The 18901-nt window shown below is 41.0% G+C and overlaps 2 protein-coding genes across 2 annotated transcripts; both read left to right on the plus strand.

Annotated features, from left to right (window-relative positions):
* The first annotated feature begins 164 nt into the window (after positions 1-164).
* evc (EvC ciliary complex subunit 1) lies at positions 165-8596 on the plus strand. Its single transcript, XM_075462053.1, has 20 exons — positions 165-764; positions 861-977; positions 1096-1197; positions 1613-1836; positions 1929-2013; positions 2111-2209; positions 2344-2472; positions 2561-2722; positions 2845-3061; positions 3767-3915; positions 4099-4197; positions 4279-4491; positions 4642-4751; positions 4938-5139; positions 5970-6194; positions 6304-6439; positions 6647-6749; positions 6849-6975; positions 7095-7191; positions 8214-8596. Exons 1-20 carry the CDS (start codon positions 585-587, stop codon positions 8354-8356), a joined length of 2919 nt encoding a protein of 972 aa, XP_075318168.1. The 5' UTR covers positions 165-584; the 3' UTR covers positions 8357-8596.
* A 1817-nt stretch (positions 8597-10413) lies between these two features.
* On the plus strand, positions 10414-13616 carry LOC142377743 (major intrinsically disordered Notch2-binding receptor 1-like). The gene is made up of 3 exons (XM_075462054.1): positions 10414-12426; positions 12904-13122; positions 13422-13616. Exons 1-3 carry the CDS (start codon positions 10414-10416, stop codon positions 13614-13616), a joined length of 2427 nt encoding a protein of 808 aa, XP_075318169.1.
* The last annotated feature ends 5285 nt before the right edge of the window (positions 13617-18901 follow it).

Here is an 18901-nt window from a genome sequence, read left to right on the forward strand (position 1 = left end):
CCGTTGTCAATAAAAGCAAAATAGACTGTGTAGTTTCCGGCTAACCTTTTAACATTAAAAGTGTATAAATACATGCCTGCTGGTTGTTTAGAATTACAGACACTTGTAAACACATGAATAGGCTAAAAGAAAACTCAATGTTATCCTTAACTACTATCTATACTTGAGAAAAAGTTATTACGGACAGTTCTGTGTGAACAATAATTAAAGTCTTGCTTTAATACTGAAAAGATTTACATGTGATTTCCGGTCCAGTTGGCTAGGTTTATCGTCTTGACACAGCTGTGTACTCCTCTGAATCTCTGTCCTCCCAAAAGCAAGGCGTTTGACGTTTAGGGAAAAAAAAAAAAAAAGTTTCTGCCCAGATAACTTGTGCAAGTTTGCGTGTCGAGTCGTGTTGAACGAAAAGAAAAACGTTAAAAGCAACACATGAGAGGCAACCCGCGAGACAGGGAGTTTGCGTGAAAAGCTCAAGAACACGAGCTCCAGCCGCAGTCTTCATTGAGATGTTATCTATCGCTGGAGGGGCTAGCATACAAAATACGAGCCTTCGTAGTTTTTCTACAATTTGAAGTCGCGGAGAAATGACAGCGGGGGAAGTGGCAGCGGAATGCGGCACAGATGTTTTGGTCAGTTTCGCCGAGTCGTTGCGTGTCTACACGGGACTGCTGACGGTGGCTACGGTGTGTGGAGGGCTGTCGGGAATATTAGCTGCTGCCCTCCTGTATGCCTTCTGCATGAAGCCTTTGTTACTGACGAGACAAGTGAGCACAGAACACACTGCAGCACTCTTGCCTGTCCACTCAAGTCCCCACGTTGATTCCTAATCACGAACTCTGTGTTTTCTTGCCTCCCGTTAGTGTTACAATGCAAGGAGGCTGCTCGAGCCCGATGATCGGGAAAAACAGGGGAACAACCAAAGTGACTGTGTCAGCAACAGCAGAAAGGAGGCTCCAAGTGGTACCACTAATGACAAAGTACTACTCTTTTGTTACTGCCAAGCACTGTGTGATTGTTACTACCTGAATGACACAGTAACACGTTACATGCCTAATTAACTTTACTTCTAAAGTTCTCACTAGCCTTACTTTTCAGTTGTTGATTGACCAGGAGAAGAAACATCCGCCCATCAACAGTGATGTGGCTGCATTTGCATCCAGGGCAAAGGTGGTTTACCCCATCAACCAAAAGTACAGAGTAAGTGCATTTACAAAACATGAAGCATCATGCAGCACAACTTATTCCTCAGTTCCTGTCTGCGTGTGTTGTTGTCTGTTGTGCACAAATAATAGCAAAGTGTTCAGTTTTGCATTTGGACAAACCACCACGTGAGAACAAAAAAAAAAAAAGAAATCCCCCAGTGGGATTCTGCTTAAAACTCAGTTCACTGCATTATGTTGAAGAAGGGTGGCACAAATGAATCCTTTCAGGTTTTAAGGGACAGTTATAAGGGATAGTGCATTTGCTGTTGAGGACAGTATTCAATCTACTGCAAAATGCAAAAATAATATTTATAAAACCAGGGAAATCATTATTTCTACGGACTGTGTGTATTATTTTTCATTTCTGTGGCCGTGTAAAATCTTTTCTTTCCTTCCCACGTACCTGTCAGCCTTTAGCAGATGGCGCGTCCAACCCATCGCTGCATGAACACTCAAAGTTGCCAGAGATGCCCAATGAAGACTCATCCTCCTCCGTGGATGGAGAGTCCCTGAGCCAAGAGCAGGACAACGACGACAGCAGTCGGTTTATGTCCAACTCGCTGATCCCCAAGAGTCTGCAGAACCAGAGTTTCACCAGGGTGTCCCACTACCCGCACACGCTGACACAAACAGGGTAGGAACCTATGCCTTCTCAAGTCTTAGCTTTAACCACATATCACGACATCAAGGATCATTGTGCGCATAACTTGTCTGCTGTCGCCGCAGTTTTGAAGGCAGGATCAGCCTTTACTGTTTGGCCCTGCAGGATATTCAGCGTCACGGTTCTCAGCTTCAGGAGGAAAAATATCTGGTGAGCTTTTCTCATTTCTGTCATCATCAAGACACACGGTGTGGATCTTAAAGCATGCAATTTTTTTTAATTTTCATTTTTCCCGTTTTGCTTCTAGATTTTTCTTCAGATGGTGAAATTGATATTCAGCTGTCGGTTTCCAAAAGACAAAAAGGAATCGGACTTCACCAAGAACGTTCTTCAGATGGAAGAAAAGGTGGACAGATGCCTGTTACTCACCGTGGCATTTTACACAGGCTATACATACTTGCGTTTTTACTGCAGCACCGAATTTCTTCGAGCTTGAGATTTTAAACCTTAGGAAAATATACACTGTCATTTTCCGTTAAGGAACTGAATGAGTTGAGGAAACGGATGCCAACAGGCCAAACTCTCAGTGAGAGGTGTCAGGACACTGCTTGTTCGCTGGAAGAGATTGAGAGAGCTCAGAAAGATCTCCTGGAATGCAGCCTTCAAACGGTAAAAGATAGCAAATTTTGCAGCAAGTATTCTGGATCTAATAGATCAACCTTATCTACTCTGACAGTCTCTTCATGTCTCTTCACAGTCCAAAAGTTTCAGCAGACAGGTCGAGAATTTGTGTCAGCTGCTGCTGAACAGGACCAGCATTTTCCCTCCAGATGAAGCACAGAATGCTATTCTCTCCGTCATTCAGAGTCTTCTTTTAGTAGAGAACAACCTGATGAAGTTGCAAGAGGCTGATCTTAAGGTAAAGAAACACTTGTTGGTCGGCATTCCGTTCACTTTGATTACTCGCCTTGTTGGGCTGATTATGAACCACGTGACTCTGAATACATCTGTTTTTTGTTTCTTTTTCCCCCAATTTCTCAGAGAACACAGGAGAAGTTGTTGTGGTGGGAGGAGTTGACCGGGCTTGTTCAGTCCCAGCCTGCCTTGCTGAGGTGGGAAGTGACACTGCGGCAGGGCTTGATCGCTACAACACTTGAGCAACTAACAAGCGATGACATCTTGAAGTTTAGCCACACGGAAAAGATACTTTCAGAGATTCAGGCCGCTCTGACCGAGGGCCTTCAGCAGTGCACTGACGGTAAGGTGCACAAAGTGAAAACAGTGCCAGTCTAATTCAATGAGCTACTGCGACAACAAAATGTAATGTGCATTTTAAAAATGAGCGTGGCATGCCAGGGAAAAATAAATTCCAAAGAGGAAAATGTGGAAAAGAGTCTTTTATTACACTCACCTTGTTTCTAGCGGCAACTAGCAGTGGTTAACATTTAGCCTACTTTTCAAACTTTAAAGACGTATTCTCCCAAAATAGACCATTTTCTGGGAATCCTCTTTAGCTCCTTGAATAAGGCCAAGTTATTTTAGGACAGAGCAGATTAATATGACGTCTATTAATGTGCTATAGACTCTCATTCAGCTTCTTTTAGCATGAATCTGTCCTGCCTGGCCTAATGTATAATCAGTGACATGACAACAACTTTTTAATGTACGCAGTGTTTACCGTACTTATGAGAGAAAGTTTATCTTACTTATTTTTGCACTCCCATTCAGTGACTTTCAAGGACTAATCTATGACGGATGTGGTTAGTTTCATTAGAAGTAAGAGCTATGCAGCTATGGCAAATTGTTTGATATTAAGAGGTATTATCACCTGTGAGTTCAACTTATTTTTTGCAAGAAATGAATTGGTATATATTGAATTATTAGCCAGATTAATTATGCACACTATAAATATTTTAGTAGCCCTCGACTAGGCTCAGGTAGAAGTTCAATCTTTATGTTCCAGAGTGCACGAGGAAGACAAAGGAGCTGGTGAACGAAAAGTGCAACAAAAAAGAGGCCAAGAGGAAGAAGCTTCAGAGGAGCCAGATGAAGGAGAAGAGCCAAACCCTGGAACTGAGGCAGACACACGGTGACTTGCAGGAGTTTGCCACGGTCAGAACATTTTACCATACTTTACTGTAATGTGCGAATCAACGATTACTCTGAGACGAGATGATTTGGGTGAGACACTGTTCTGCATTATAAGTATCTGTTGGCTCTCGAGTCTCCTCTCGAGTTGGACAAAAGATGCATGTAAACCTATTGGTTTGTAAATCTGAACAAACTCTCCCACAGCTGTACCAGGAGTTGTTGACGAAACACATGCAGCAGATTTCTGACATGGACCTGCAGCAGGACAACAGGGCGGCCGAAGCCATCTGTGACCTTTCGAAGGTAAGAAATGTAGTTTATTTGTTCACATACATGTATATTTGTGTATGTGGGCTATTCGTATGTAAAATCCTGTATCCCCAGAAACATCATACCTATTGGTCAAAGAGGCTTGGGGAACAAGCCAAGGACATCTTTCTCACCTCCGTTCCTGCCCAGACGAATCTCACCGCTGAACACTGTGAGAAACTGTGGCTGGATCTGGAGCAAAGGCTGGTAGCTCAGCTACAGCACACAGAGTGCACCACCAAACAGCAGCTGGAGGACATCAGGGCTGGGCTGGATAAAGATAGACAAGTAGACACCAAAACATTTAATCAAAATCTTTCTTGGTGCTTAGAAGCTGTATTCAATTGAACCTTGCCTAATTTTGACTACATCTAATTCCATAATTTTGAGTTGATTGAATTATTTTCATGGTCTCCAACTGAACCTGTTTTTTTGTAGGTGTGGAGTGAAGGGACTATTCTGGTACAGGCCTGCCTGAAACATCTGGGTAAACAACAGATGAAGATCCTCCAAGCCATGGTGGCCAGACAGAGCTACACAGTCAACAGGTGAAAACTGGAGAGACCCGTCACTATTTATGGCATATACATAAAGGTTGATTTACATTAGCAGCAGATTTCCAATGCAGTCATCGTCTAAGTGGCCATGCCCACTGATACAGCATCTGCATACATTTTTACGAGTTATTTTACTAGAAAATAATGGACTGTGATTTTTTTATTTTTTTACCTCAGTCAAATAGGGAGCCTAATAGAGAAGAAACATCAGCACCTTTTGGTGGTGGTGCAGAGGTACTTTGTGGTCAGACACTTCTGTCTGCACATGCTGAAGGAGATGAGGCTGTCCAAGCTGAAGGGACTCTCTCAGACTGATTTCAGAGCTCTGGTGATGGAGGATCCCAGCAAAGAGCTGTCCTGTGTTAATTCAACTCTCAAGGTGGGACAAATATATACATATATACAGAAATGCAATAGTTTGAGTGTTGAAACTGAGAACCCACCATAAAGGGATAGTTCGCCTCTTTTGACATGAAGCTATATGACATCCCATATTAGCAATATCGTTTATGAACATTGACTTACCCCCTACTGCGTACTGTGAGCCGAGTTCCAGCCTCGTTTTGGCGTTGACAAAGGTAGTCCGGCTAGTTGGCTGGGGTCGCAAAAATAAAGCATTTTGCTTCTCAAAACAATATGCGTTCAAAACAGTAATACACTTGCATCACAAAATCGTTCTCCAGAAAAAGTCAGACCTCACAATCGCTTGGTGCTATTTCTCTCTACCTTCGTATCACTGCGGGCTGTGTAAACTGTGCAGACCGAAGTGCAGACCGAGCAGTCCCCTGCTTCCGAGCAGTAAACACCGTAACAGGTGCGGCTATCGGCAGGTAGCTGTACGCATTGATATGAAGGGAGGCAAAAATAGCGCCAAGCGATTGTGAGGTCTGACCTTTTCTGGAGAACGATTTTGTGATGCAAATGTATTACTCTTTTGAACGCATATTGTTTTGAGAAGCAGGACTCTTTATTTTTGCGACCCCAGCCAACAGCTCACAGGACGCAGCGGGGGGTAAGTCAATGTTCATAAATGATATTGCTAATATGGGATGTCATACAGCTTCATGTCAAAAGAGGCGAACTATCCCTTTAAGATCATTCCATAATGTATTTATAGTTACTACTGACATTTTTTAAGATTCTCTGTGTTATAGACTTTACCTGTGAGGATATCACATCCCCTTAAACACCGTCTGTGTCTCCAAACAGAACAGTAGTGCCAGCCTTGCAGAGCGGCATCTCGGCCAAGAGAGCCAGCTTTTGGGGAATAACCTCCAGCAGGAGTTCCTGTCAGAGCTGGAAACGGCTACGGAGCTCCTTCAGAGCCATGCGCAGCTGGTGCTTGGCAACGCCCTCAGCCACGCCATCCGGCAGCAGATGGAGGCTGTGTCCACACAGTCAAAGACTTCTCCTAAGCAGGATGATAGCTTAAAAGTAGGGGTCTGGTTAATGTTATCTAATTGAGATGATAATTAAATTAATCTTTCTGTGCAGAAAATATTGCACATCATATATTTCCTGTTTGTTTTTTTCCCCCCGTCAGCACCACTTGACAGAAGCTGCTGCAGAGAGCGTCTATGTGACCAAAGATTCTCTTACTGAGCTGGTCCAAAGCTACTATTCCCACCTGCAGAACATTACCAGTAAACTGCAGCAGGATCAGTCAAACATAAACCCAGGTGAGAAGACCACATAAAACCTGACTTAAGTTTTTATACTACGTCTTAGCAAATGCTGCATGTATTAGATGTTAACTAATCCAAAATGCACTCTAATGTTTTGTTGATCAGTTATTTATGCACTAAAATATAAAAAAGATGTATAGAAATAAAATGTTCCATACCACAGAGAACACATTCATTTCCTTTTGTGAACTTTTTTTATAGAGGAAAATGAGAGGCAAGACCACAGCGCTCCGCTGAGCAGAGCCTTGCTGAGAGAGCTGGTGAACTGGGGCAAGAAACCTGCTTCTGCTGAGTTTCAACAGAGGTAAAAAAAATAAAAATAACACTGGCAGTAATAGCAATTATCTGCAAACTTATTAAAAGAGCATAATTTCTTCTTTGGCTTTGGTTTCTTCTGTATTAGGGTTGAACTAAATAAAAGGAAGGTGTTGGAGCAGAGTGAACTGGATCAAGAGAGGATGTATGAGGAGTTGAGGCAGAAGAAAGTAGCCCAAGATCAAGCCATGGAGATGATAAAAACCCAGTTAATGGTTGGTATTCTACATGTTTACGGTACTTCTCAACTTGATGGTCAGTGAATGGAAATAGAAATCTATTAACAACCCTGCGCTGATGTTTTCTCTAAGCACTGTGTTGTTGTGTCCATTAGGAGGCAGAGGAAAGCTTCCTAACTGAGCTGGCAGCTTCGGCCCGCGTTTCTGTCCACAGACCAGATCTGGAGCCCAGCGATGAAGAAGACGACATTGGTAAGCATCCTTACCCCAAACTGAAAATACACTGTATGCATGGAAACATGTTGACACTGACACAAATTTAAAAATGTTTTGCTATGAACAAAAACTCCTGTAGTTATAGTCATGTCATGAACATGGCCTTAAAGTGTTGACTCAGCTTTAATTTTAGGGTATTCACATCCAAACCAGAGGAAGGTTTTAAAAATTCCTGCTCGTTGATTTTGATCATTTGTGGGAATCCTATGTAGGCAGCGACTACCAGCACACACACCCCTCCCCCAACAAAAAGAAAAATAAGCTTTTCCCCTTTGTGATGCTTTTCTGGGGATTTCTGCCAATGCCTTCAGTTGTTATAGTTGCTATTTAGTTTGTGGGTCTCTCTCTGTCTTACTTTTGTCTTTGGCAGTGAATTGCAGCTGAATGTGGTTGAGATAAAGTGACTCTTACAATACAGAATGCTTTATTTTTTACTTTCGAAAAGATCCTTGGTTGTTTTCATGGTATGTTTTGAGCAATTTCCCCATCTGTACTCTGAAGCACCACATTATCAATTTGGCCACATTTAACTGAATCTGAGCTGAGAGTATGAATACATGCACGTCAGATTTCATCCACCTGTGGTGATCTAGTACTGTCTGTATGGTAGACTTGGAAAGTGAGACGCTTTTCCAAACACAGATGACACACTTGAACTGAGCTCCAGACTTTTTACCTGCTCAATTTGATGAAGAAATGATGAAGGAATTACATAGGTCGACAAAACGGCTTTTGAGTTGCCCGTTTTTTAAGTCACTGAAAATTAGAGTTCTGCATGTTGAGGAGCAGTGATTTAAATACTCAAATTAAAGCTGAGAGTCTGCACTTTAGGCTTGTATTCATAATATAGCTGTTACTAGAATATTCCTTTTTTTTTTTCAAACAGCTAAATTGAATTTTTTTTTTTAAAGGTGTCAATGTCTACATATTTCCAGGCCAAAATGCATGTACACTGCACCATTGTTTCCTGGTGTTTATCATGTGTTTTATTTTGGCAGGTGATCAAAGTACCGCAATACTGGACCTGCTAGCCATGAACCCAGCCTTAGATCCAGCCTTAAATCCATCTCTGACCCCAACTATTGTAACACCTGTGGGGAAATCTAAACCTAAGAAGAAAAGAGAGTCTCACCTCAGCTGAAATATTTACATAAAAATGTGGACATTCATACAGTAATACTCTGTAAAAATGTGCTTTTATTTTTGTTTTTAACTATTGTTTATGAAGCTGCTCTTATTCTGATGATGCCAATGTTCTCTATGTTACCCTCTAAATCACTGAGATTTTATGCTCTCATGATATCTACTTTTAAGAAAATGTACCATAAATTAATACCACTCTGAAAGTAGCAAAGCTAAGATGTCATCTTTTGTTTCTTTCTTTTCAACTCTCTATTAAAACTGCAGTACAGCAGGCCTGACAGTAATGCATTACTGTCCAATACTTACACACATACCACGCCTCATTCACTGCATTGATTCCTGAGTGCACGGGATGATGGACGCCCTCCTCTCAGCGAGTTGTTAGATGAATTAGAGATGTCCTTCCTGATTGTAGCAGAGTGCTACTACTCAGCTATGAAAGCCTCACCCTTCTCTCGCTCTAATGGGGTTTTAAGTACAACCCTTTATGGCTGATAATGCAGAGTAATGGTGAAAAGTATGGGAGGGTTGAAGTCTGCCAGACTGCTCTGTCCACAGCAATCTAGTGAGCAATTTAGCCCACACCATGCAGTTTCCTGTCAGTGTGGAGTTTTAGGTGTTTCAATTAAACAAACATCAATATTTAATCTGGCCTTCAATTGCACGCTTGGCTTGCGTACATAACCAACTATTGCTGTTGCACCCTGAGAAAATCTGCTCATGGTCCATACCCCACTCGTACACATGTGAGTTACCTGCCAAGAGTGTATCTCTCCTCCAGTTTATCTATTAGAAATGCTGGCATACAATTGACTTTGCAAGTGTCGTCGCGGCTGATCTGTGATGAAGGGAAACCGTTTGGATGTATTTTGAGGTCCCTTAGGGGACAGCAGTGACTTGTGGGAAGATGACCTGATTTCTAATTTTCTCCTCTCCTGCCTCGGCTCTGAGCTAGTCACTGCTACTAACAGAGAAGCTGTGAAAGGAATGTAAGAGGATGAGCTGACCCTGACTTTCTTGGAGTATGGAGCCACTGTTATTGTAAATGTACATTCTGTTGATGGATACAGGTGCGGCTGTAAATCTCCGTCAGTAGATTCAGGTAAGTGGGAATACCCGCAGGCTTACCTTTGCTTGTGCTACACCAGTAGAGAGATAGTTATAGCCCAAATTGGATTTGCAGCCGTGTTGTGTCATTGTTATACTCACAGCTGACACACAAACAAAAACTAGCTTTGTCTTTTACGTTTTTCATCTTAACTGCCTTCAAATTACAAATAATCAAAGAGTAACTGTATATATATATACAGTATATATATAGATAGATATATATAATTACTTTTATTCTTACATCATTCATACTTCTTAATTAAAGTGACCCTGGAGCGGTTGAAGGAAAATAAGTGAATTAAAGATGTCCAGAGAGGTAATGATGTGCGCAGTATGTCGGCGTCATCAGATCAGATGACCAGTTATTTTAAGACCCCAAAATAAGGTCGCTCCAGAATCTCACTTAAATCGCTCTTGCACTCCAATTCAAGCTGCCTTGATGCTCATACATTTTCTACTAGTTACATGCTTACTAGGAACTCTGAATCAGTTCATTTTAATTCAGAGAAACTTATAGTGTTGCCCAATCAAATAGAACATTTTATTAATTGCAGTAAGGTATTAAAAATGGGAGAATAAAGTACCTTAATAAACTTAGATTATTGATATTAATGTCACAATGCTTTACTATATAAAGACATCTATAATGTTGATGATAATGATGAAATAAACAAAATACAAACTTATTCAATCGACGGTTTTCTTAATTTCATGGATAGGAACCATATATTTTATATTATGAGCTACTTAAGGGGATCATCAGATGTGGGTTTTCAATTCCATCCACAATACTGTTTATGTGACAGTTTGTATCATTTTCATACCTTGCACTAATGATTTTTTGTATCATAAGGGCCTAGAATTGTCCTCTTGTTGGTAGGTGCTTTACAGATATATTTCCTTTGCCTTGCTAATTGCTTTGTTTTTCCTGTTAGGTAAGCTGCCATGGCTAACATGCAGCAAGAATACCCCGGAGTCCTCCTGGGGATCCTGGAGGAACTGGCCAATATGCGCCAGTGGCTAACTTTCCAGGACCTTTGCCGTATGGTCAGCACCCGTTTTGACCTAGAGCACCTCATCGAGCTAAGGAGTTTGCTGTTTGCTGCTGCCAGCAGGGACCCTTGTTTTCCAGCCACTCTATTTAGGGACCGGGTTTCCACAAGAGGCCAGGGGCTTTCACCCATAGGGGTCGCTGCTGACATAGTAACTATCTTCAATCTTATTCAGATGACGAGTGGGGTCTCTGATGAAAACTATCCAATGAGAGCTCAGACAGTCCTCCCCGTTGACCAGTCTCCAGGCCCCAGTCTTCCTGGAATCCATCCGTTTTACATTTCGGGTCGAGAACAAGCACGTGCCCACTTTGACTCCAGTGGAAGGCCTATCGATCAGCGCATGTTGTTTCCAAAATCAAATTACTCAGCACGCAAGCGAGCCAGTCTTCCCCCGGATCCCATCTCATTAGTGTCTTCCCCCTCCCCTCCTATCAGGACAAGGGCTGTGTCTTTTGACTTGCCTCACACTATACATTCGTACTCCAGCAGTCAAATCCCCACTGAGCTTATGAAGAATATTTACCTGCCTTTGGAGACGGACAGTGAATCTAGTGGAGATTCTGCTCCAATGGAAGTGTTTGAAGCTGAACAGGAATCAGCAGTTGACCAGAAGAGAAACATCTTTAGGAAGGACTTCCATAACCAGCCACCTCTAATACCGCAGGTGACTGTCAGCAGTGAGTCTCCCAGTCCACAAACAGGGCACTCAGGCTTTGACAATCACAGCTTTGAAGGAGTCCCAAATCCTTACCCGTCGCCTTCAACAGTTCTCCAGTCACCAGACCAGCGAATTAAAGCAAAGCATGAGAGCTTTGATGATCTGCAGGATTCAACTTATTTTGGACCCGGGTCAATCCAAGAGCCATCCCCCCTACACCTTCGACCACCCAGGATACAAAGGCCCATCTGGAGCAATAAGAGTCACAGCCTGGAAGACCGGCTAGGCCTGGGAAGCATTGACGTGGGGATGGAATCACGAGCAGGACAACATCCAAGGCGATCTACTCCCACCATCAGCATTTTGGGGGGGTTGTCAGGAACTGAGAGTGCAGATAGTGGACTGCCAAATGGAGGCGATAGCTGGAAGGCTCAGGGAACACAAACAGATCCACCGGATCCTCGTAGACTCCGTAGCCTGGTTCACGCTGATCGCCTCTCCTTTATGACCTCATTAGATGACCCTGAGTTTGGTGAGGATGACATTAGTACCATCTTTCGTTTCTTAGATGACATAAGCATGTGTGGTTCCACGGGAGTCTTGCACCCCAATGATGGCACTATTAACCAGGACACCCCTGAGGCCAGGCGTGGCCGCCTAGGTCAACTCCAAAGGCTCTTCCATTCCTTGGAGAGCAGTGACGACGGGCTAAAAGCCAGTGTTTGTAAGCTGCTGATTCGAATGAGTCAGATAGAAAGACAACTAGAATCACTGAACGATGTGAAGGCTGAGATTTCTCAGGTACTCTCTGCTTTGCACAGACTGGATGAAAAGATCCAGCAGCCGATTGTTAGTGGTGGACAAGGCACTGGTGGTAGATGGCTTGAGCCTCTGAGTGGTGTCTCCTCTTTAATGAGCCACCCCATAACTCCCTGTGAGTCATCAGAGCCTCAGCCTCTGTCTGCATCCGGACATCTGTTTCCAGGAACCAGCACAAGCAGTCTGGACTGGAGCCGATGGAACACCCCCGTGGATCACACAGAGAGCAGCAAAAGTCAAGCTGATTCTAAAGGGTTGAAAGAAGGAAAGAAAGATGCAGCATCTCGTCGTGCCTCAAAAACCCAACCTGAAGAAAAAAGTCTCTCTGATACCAAACAGCTGAATATCTCTAACTCTGCAAGAGACTGGACGGTGTCATTCTCGAAAATCAAAGATGGGAAAACATCGCAAAGAAAAATTGGACAGGTAAAGTATTGCTAAATATTACACCTACTGCACATTTTTATTCTGTATTTTCTATAAATAATTTATATCTTTATTCTCTGATACACAAATACAGTAAGTAATTGATGGATTAAAGTTCAGTTTTGCAGCACATGAGCCAAGCCTAAACAAACTGAGCTTCAACTCACACTGAACTCTACCTCATTTTGAAGGCAAAGGTCTTGGCATGCCGTTCATTATCTTCTTATAGTGCAGCTACAGTACCAGTCACGGCTTTGTCTATATCTCTGTATCCTGCAGAGAAGACAGATGTGATTATGTGGACGCTGAGAGGCCACTTTGTGTAGTATTGAAAATAAATATAACTCATCCAGTCAAATATGCGTGCATGGTTTTTAGATGCACTTTGTCTGAATTAGATATATTCTTATAATGAAAATAAGCATTGTCCTGTATACAATTTACATAAAATCTGTATTTGGTCCATTTTTATTTTAGGCAGATCAGTCAGACAGCACCACTAACCTACTCGCCCAAAAGTCCACTAGTGTGGTGGAACAAGTGTTTAACTCGTCCTTGTTCCGTCAAAAAGACAGCAGTCTGACTGGGGGGTTTACATCTGGGAAGGTCGTGGACCCCAGACTGGCTGAGGGAAGGGGAAGACCCATATGGACTGTAGATGACAGAGAGGCACGAATCTCCCCTTTGGATTTACACGTAAGAACAGCCTAATGTTTAAGCTCTGCAGAAGTTAAAAACATGTAATAATGTCCTGTTTCCCACATTACCTCTATATTAAGCAAGTTGATTTAATCTATAAACAATTAGATTAGTTTTTTGGAATGTTATAACTGAGCTAACATAAATGCATACTGTAATCCAAACAAACTGGAAAGCGGGATTAAAAGAATAAAAGGTTGTGTCACAAACAGGTTTAAAGCTAGTGAGACTATATGATATTTCAGTGTGCTTTTACAGCAAACCCTCTAAAAAACAAATGTCATTCTTTTGTTCAGGCTCAGGAGTCTCTGAACCCCAACAACATGGAGTTCTGGATGGACGACATCTACACTCCGGGCTACGATGCCCTCCTCCGGCGTAAAGAGGCTAACCTCCGCCGGCTCAAGGTCTGCAAGCTGCTGGCACTCATTGCTACTGCAGTGACCATCATCCTCATCATTGTCATTCCCATTTGCACCGTGGGTTCGTGAAGACACTCACAGAAAACTAACAATGTTGCCTATTTTCATTGCATTTATTTGTCTATGTATCTTCAGCAGCTATGTGCTGTAACCAGGAATTTGCACATCATTCTCATGGGGGTTAATTCGTGAGAGATTGTTACACTTGGACTCTACTGCTGTTCTGGTGGTCAATTAACTCCCGATACCTCCTTACATTTCTCAGCATGGTGCACCATTATTTCTTACTTCAGAAAAAAAGAAGGATTTGGACCATAGCTTGTTATGGTTCGTCATAACCGCATCAGTAAAATTCCTGTCATGCCGAGTCTTTTTCGCTCATTTGCTGTGATTTATTTCATGATTAAATTTGATCAATATTTCAGGTTGCTGAAAAGGGATATGATGATCCATGATGATTTTAAGTCTCTTAAATACTCTGATGACATTTGTTGAAACTAGTTAGACTGAGCCAGTGCAAGAGTGTCAATTTCTTCTTTTTTTTCTTCTTTCATCAACACCTCTCTGTTAAGCAACACTGTCATATATGCATTGTGATTCAGCCTCAGCACTGAGCACTGCCTGACTTGTTCTTGCTGTTCCCTTGTGAACAATACAGGGCTTATTTCACTTGTATGTAAGATAACAGTTTCATCAGTAGATGAGAATTTAGATTATTTATAAATAGTGTTGGATTATGTGGAGAGGGGCGTTTGCTTTCTTTTAGTTTGAATGTTCTTGTACTTCCCTTAAGCAACAAGATACACTGCTCAAATAAGCTGGAATCAATAAAAATATTATTTTTATAGAGTTCTCTCCCATTTTTTTCAAACAGGAAAATATGATCTGTTTAAAACACTTGTGAATATGTATTTGTGGTTCAGAGTGTTTACTACGTGTCAGGTTACAGCAGTGAATTATTATTGTAGATGACAGTGCTTTAGATGTGGAGCAGTGAAAGAAAGAGACAGCTTTTTCCAGTAAACACTCTCTGAGTGGGAGATTCCTCTTGTAATTCAATTGATGGGAAGTTTGAAGTGCGCCTATATGCACATTATCTTTTGACAACACTCACTTGGCCAAAGCTCTCTTATATATCTGCAGAATCACTCAGTACCAACAGAGTCAATTGGTATCTGTTCACTTGTCGGGTGACATTCCATTTTGTGCAAACATCCTGGTAAGTCACAATGTTCACATTTGAAGGTAGACTGTAAAAACCTATAGGGGATGACACAAAATGTGTACACATGTCCTATAGAATAGAATCAGACACAGTCCTTCAACAAATACTGCCCATAGTTCAGCATTTGCTGAGACAGTCAGAGCACTGGTGATTGAACTTTTAAGTAAGGCTGTAATGTAATGTACAGTCTCTCATACAGTGTGGTCAAAATAAAAAGCACACTTACAGTACAATGCAATCGAATGCAACCCCATCAGTAACCACACACTCTAAATGAACAACAATACCTCCACAAAAGTGTAGCACTGTACTGTAAGCAGCTCAATACAAGTATATTTTCCAGGACTAACTTGACTGCACCACATTTTAAACATTCATATTATGGAATTTTTTGCCTCCGCTGTAGAAGATAAGCAGGGACTGAAGGGTTAAGGCATAACTGCAACACCCGTGGTTTTTCTGGTCCTTCCAGAGCATTGTTACCTCTTATGACTTCCTTTCGAAACCTCATCTCTAGTCTGTCTCTACTGTCATTTTCAATTAAATCATTATGCCAAGGGGAAAAAAAGAATACAGCACTTTGCTGCATTAAAGTCATTACACTCCAAAGTTCACAGAAAGAATGCATATAAGCAGGAAAAAGCTCTGCATCAGAAAGATTGTTTGTTCTGTCAGACTTTAAAGACTTCACTTTGCCTTGTGTACACAAATACCTACAGGATGTGTGTTCTGCTTCAGTTTATACTCCTCAGTAGATGCACCGTCAATCTGCCAACTATTACCCACGAGGGCACTTGTGGATCCATTATCCCTCCAATGGTGCCACTAAAGCCCTGACTCTAGAGTCAGCACAACCTGCAGGTGCTTCCCCTCAAACTTTGATGCATTAAAGCATCCTGATGCTTTTTACACCTGAGATGCTAAGAAAGATTTCTTTAGAAATTTAGACCCTATTTTGCATCTATGCACATTTAACACAAACAAGTGCATATCTGTGAAACTGTTATTCAGGTAAACACTGTTTTATGAGATAATTGTAAATGATATATATGTCTGTTACATGAAAGGGTGCAATGCCTCATATGATTGTGGAGGTGTGTTTACATATGTTGCCTGTATGAATAAACTCTTCTAAGTGGTTGCATGTTTACTACAGATTTTTTTCATGTGATGATTCAAAAACGGAAGTCTCAACTTCAAAAACATGGACTTGTAACCGAGTAAACGGAGAAGAAAGGCATATCCTGAAAGAGTTGCTCTAAAATCAAATTATTTCCCATTTTCTCTTGGTCAAGTGTGTGGTTATATTTACAGCTAACACAATTAATCCACTCAGTTTGAGAAAGGTCAGACAGTGACTGGTGTAAAAGACAGTGAAAGGATCATGACTGGAGGAAATGCACCTGTAAAGATGAATTATTGATGAAGACAGAGAGGGCATATTGACTGACAGATCCTATTATCTTAAATCAACAATAATGGACTTACAGTGCTCACAAGACACTCATGCAGTTCTTGGGGAGAGTTTATTGCAAAATCAGACAGGTGCACAAACCAGCTGTAGCCAGTTGAAATGTTGCTTAAAATTACCTATTGGACACACATACATGCAAATTTTGCAGATGATTTAACATATCTGTACGTGTGAGTGTGATATCCTAATTAAATAATTAAAATATCAAATAATTAAAAATGACTTTATAAATAATGTTGCCAAGTCAGTGGGTGAAATAAGAAATTTATGCATCATGAAATAAAATACCTATGTACTTTTAAAATGTGCATCATTTTGACAGTGCGATATATTCATTCATGAAATGTTGCATTCATTTCATACAATAACATTTCAGTCATTGAAATGGTTGCTGAAATATTTTTGTATTCTTCAGGTAATATGCAGTCATGATATCTAAAATCATATGATAAATATGCCCCATACACCAAGAACCTCTGAAAAAAAATAACCCCACAACAGAATTTATCCTCAACTCTTAACATGGCTATTTTAAATGTTCGATCTCTTTTAAATAAATCTTTTATCATAAATTATCTGATTTTAGACAACAAGACTGTCTCCTTTTAACTGAAACCTGGCTTGGTGCTGACACACCAGCTACTCTCACCGAGGCTTCCCCACCAAATTTACATTTTTTATTTTCAATCGGGGGGGGCAAAAAAGGCAGTGGAACTGCATCTATTCCTTGAAGCTCAGTTTTAACAAAGACAGTTCTTTTAAATAATTATTCTTCTTTTGAGCATCATTCCTTTGTTTTTAGCAACCCGCCTGTCTTATGTGTCACAGTCTACAGACCACCCAAGCCTCCTTTCTGTTTTATTCAAGAGTTTTCTGACTTTTTAACATTTATAAACTCAAAATACAGCAACATTTTAATAACTGGTGATTTTAACTTGCATATTGATAACAGCTGTGATTTTTATGCAAATGAGTTTTTAAACCTATTGAACAGCATGGATTTTAAACAACACGTCACACAGCCTACTCACAACAAAGGACACACCCTGGATTTGGTCATAACCTATGGCCTGTCCACTGGTGTGTCCTCTGTTGTTGACCTGGCTGTGTCAGACCACTACTGTTTGTTTTTTAATGTCACCAGTTTTATCCAACAGGAGGCCCTGGTGAGAACCGTGAGGAAGCGGTATATTACTTATGAAGTGGCTGCAGATTTTATTGACATTTTACATCATACCCCTGGGCAGTTTTTACCTGCATCGTGCGATTTTATTGTTGATTATTTTAACAGCAAACTGAAATCAGCCATTGATGCTGCAGCTCCACTTAAAACAAAATCAGTAAAAGTTAAAACCATACCACCGTGGAGAAATGAGAGAATCAAACAAATGAAAAGGAACTGCAGGAGAGCAGAAAGAGAATGGAGGACAACAAAATTAACTATTCACTTAGAGATTTTTCAGGAACAACAAAAAAATTACAACAGTGCAGTAAAACAGGCAAGATACCTCCATTTTTCAATTCTTATTACACAGAACAAAAATAATCCTAAATTCCTTTTCAAAACATTCGATCTTTTAATAAACACAGATTTTAACAAGTCCTCCATCCCAGCATCAGACGCTGCAAGCTATTCGATCCAGCCTTTTATCTCAACAAAATGTTGATTTTAACATTTCTGAAGCATTGTTTTTACCCGAGGAAACACTGGATAGTTTTGTCCTGGTTGATGCCAAGATGCTTGGTCGAGTTTTCTCCCAACTAAACCCAACAACCTGCCTTTTAGATCCCATTCCCACATCTCTTTTAAAGACATTTTATGGTTTCTTCAAGTGTGAGCTTTTAAATATTGTAAATTGCTCTCTTCAGACGGGTGTTTTCCCATCTGCCTGTAAAACTGCAATGGTGAGGCCCCTTCTTAAGAAGAGAAATTTAGATCACAAGATCCTTGATAACTACCGACCTATAAAAATTTTCTATAAAATTATAGAAAAATTTGTTTTTATCCAATTAAATTAGTTTTTAAACAAACACAATATTTTTGAGAAACATCAGTCTGGTTTTAGGAAGAACCACAGTACAGAGACAGCCCTTAGATTGTAAATGATCTCAGGTGTAACATAGACTCACAGAAGCTTTCAGTCCTGGTGTTGCTGGATCTTAGTGCAGCTTTTGATACAGTAGATCACCAGATTTTATTAAACAGACTTAGAAGCCTGGTGGGTGTCTCTGACACTGTTCTTACATGGTTTTACTCCTATCTCACAGATTGACAGTTTTTCATAAGTATGGATACATGCTCCTCGAGAATTCATAAAATCAAGTGTGGGGTTACCCAAGGATCCATTTTAGGCCCATTGCTTTCTAATCTGTACATGTTGCCACTTTGGGATGTCATCAGGAGACATGGCATTGGTTTTCACAGCTATGCTGATGATACACAGCTTTACATCGCCGTGTCTCCTGATGACCTAGAACCAGTTAATGTTATTTTGAACTGTATTTTAGATATAAAGTCATGGATGGCAGAGAATTTCTTACAGCTCAACCAGGGCAACACTGAAGTTTTAATTATCGGTCCTGAAGACAAGAGAGAGATAATTTTACCAAAACTACAAAACTTTAAATCTTCTCAACATGTGAAAAATCTGGGTG

This window comes from Odontesthes bonariensis, chromosome 3, assembly GCF_027942865.1.
Source record: "Odontesthes bonariensis isolate fOdoBon6 chromosome 3, fOdoBon6.hap1, whole genome shotgun sequence".
Classification (NCBI taxonomy): Eukaryota; Metazoa; Chordata; class Actinopteri; order Atheriniformes; family Atherinopsidae; genus Odontesthes; species Odontesthes bonariensis.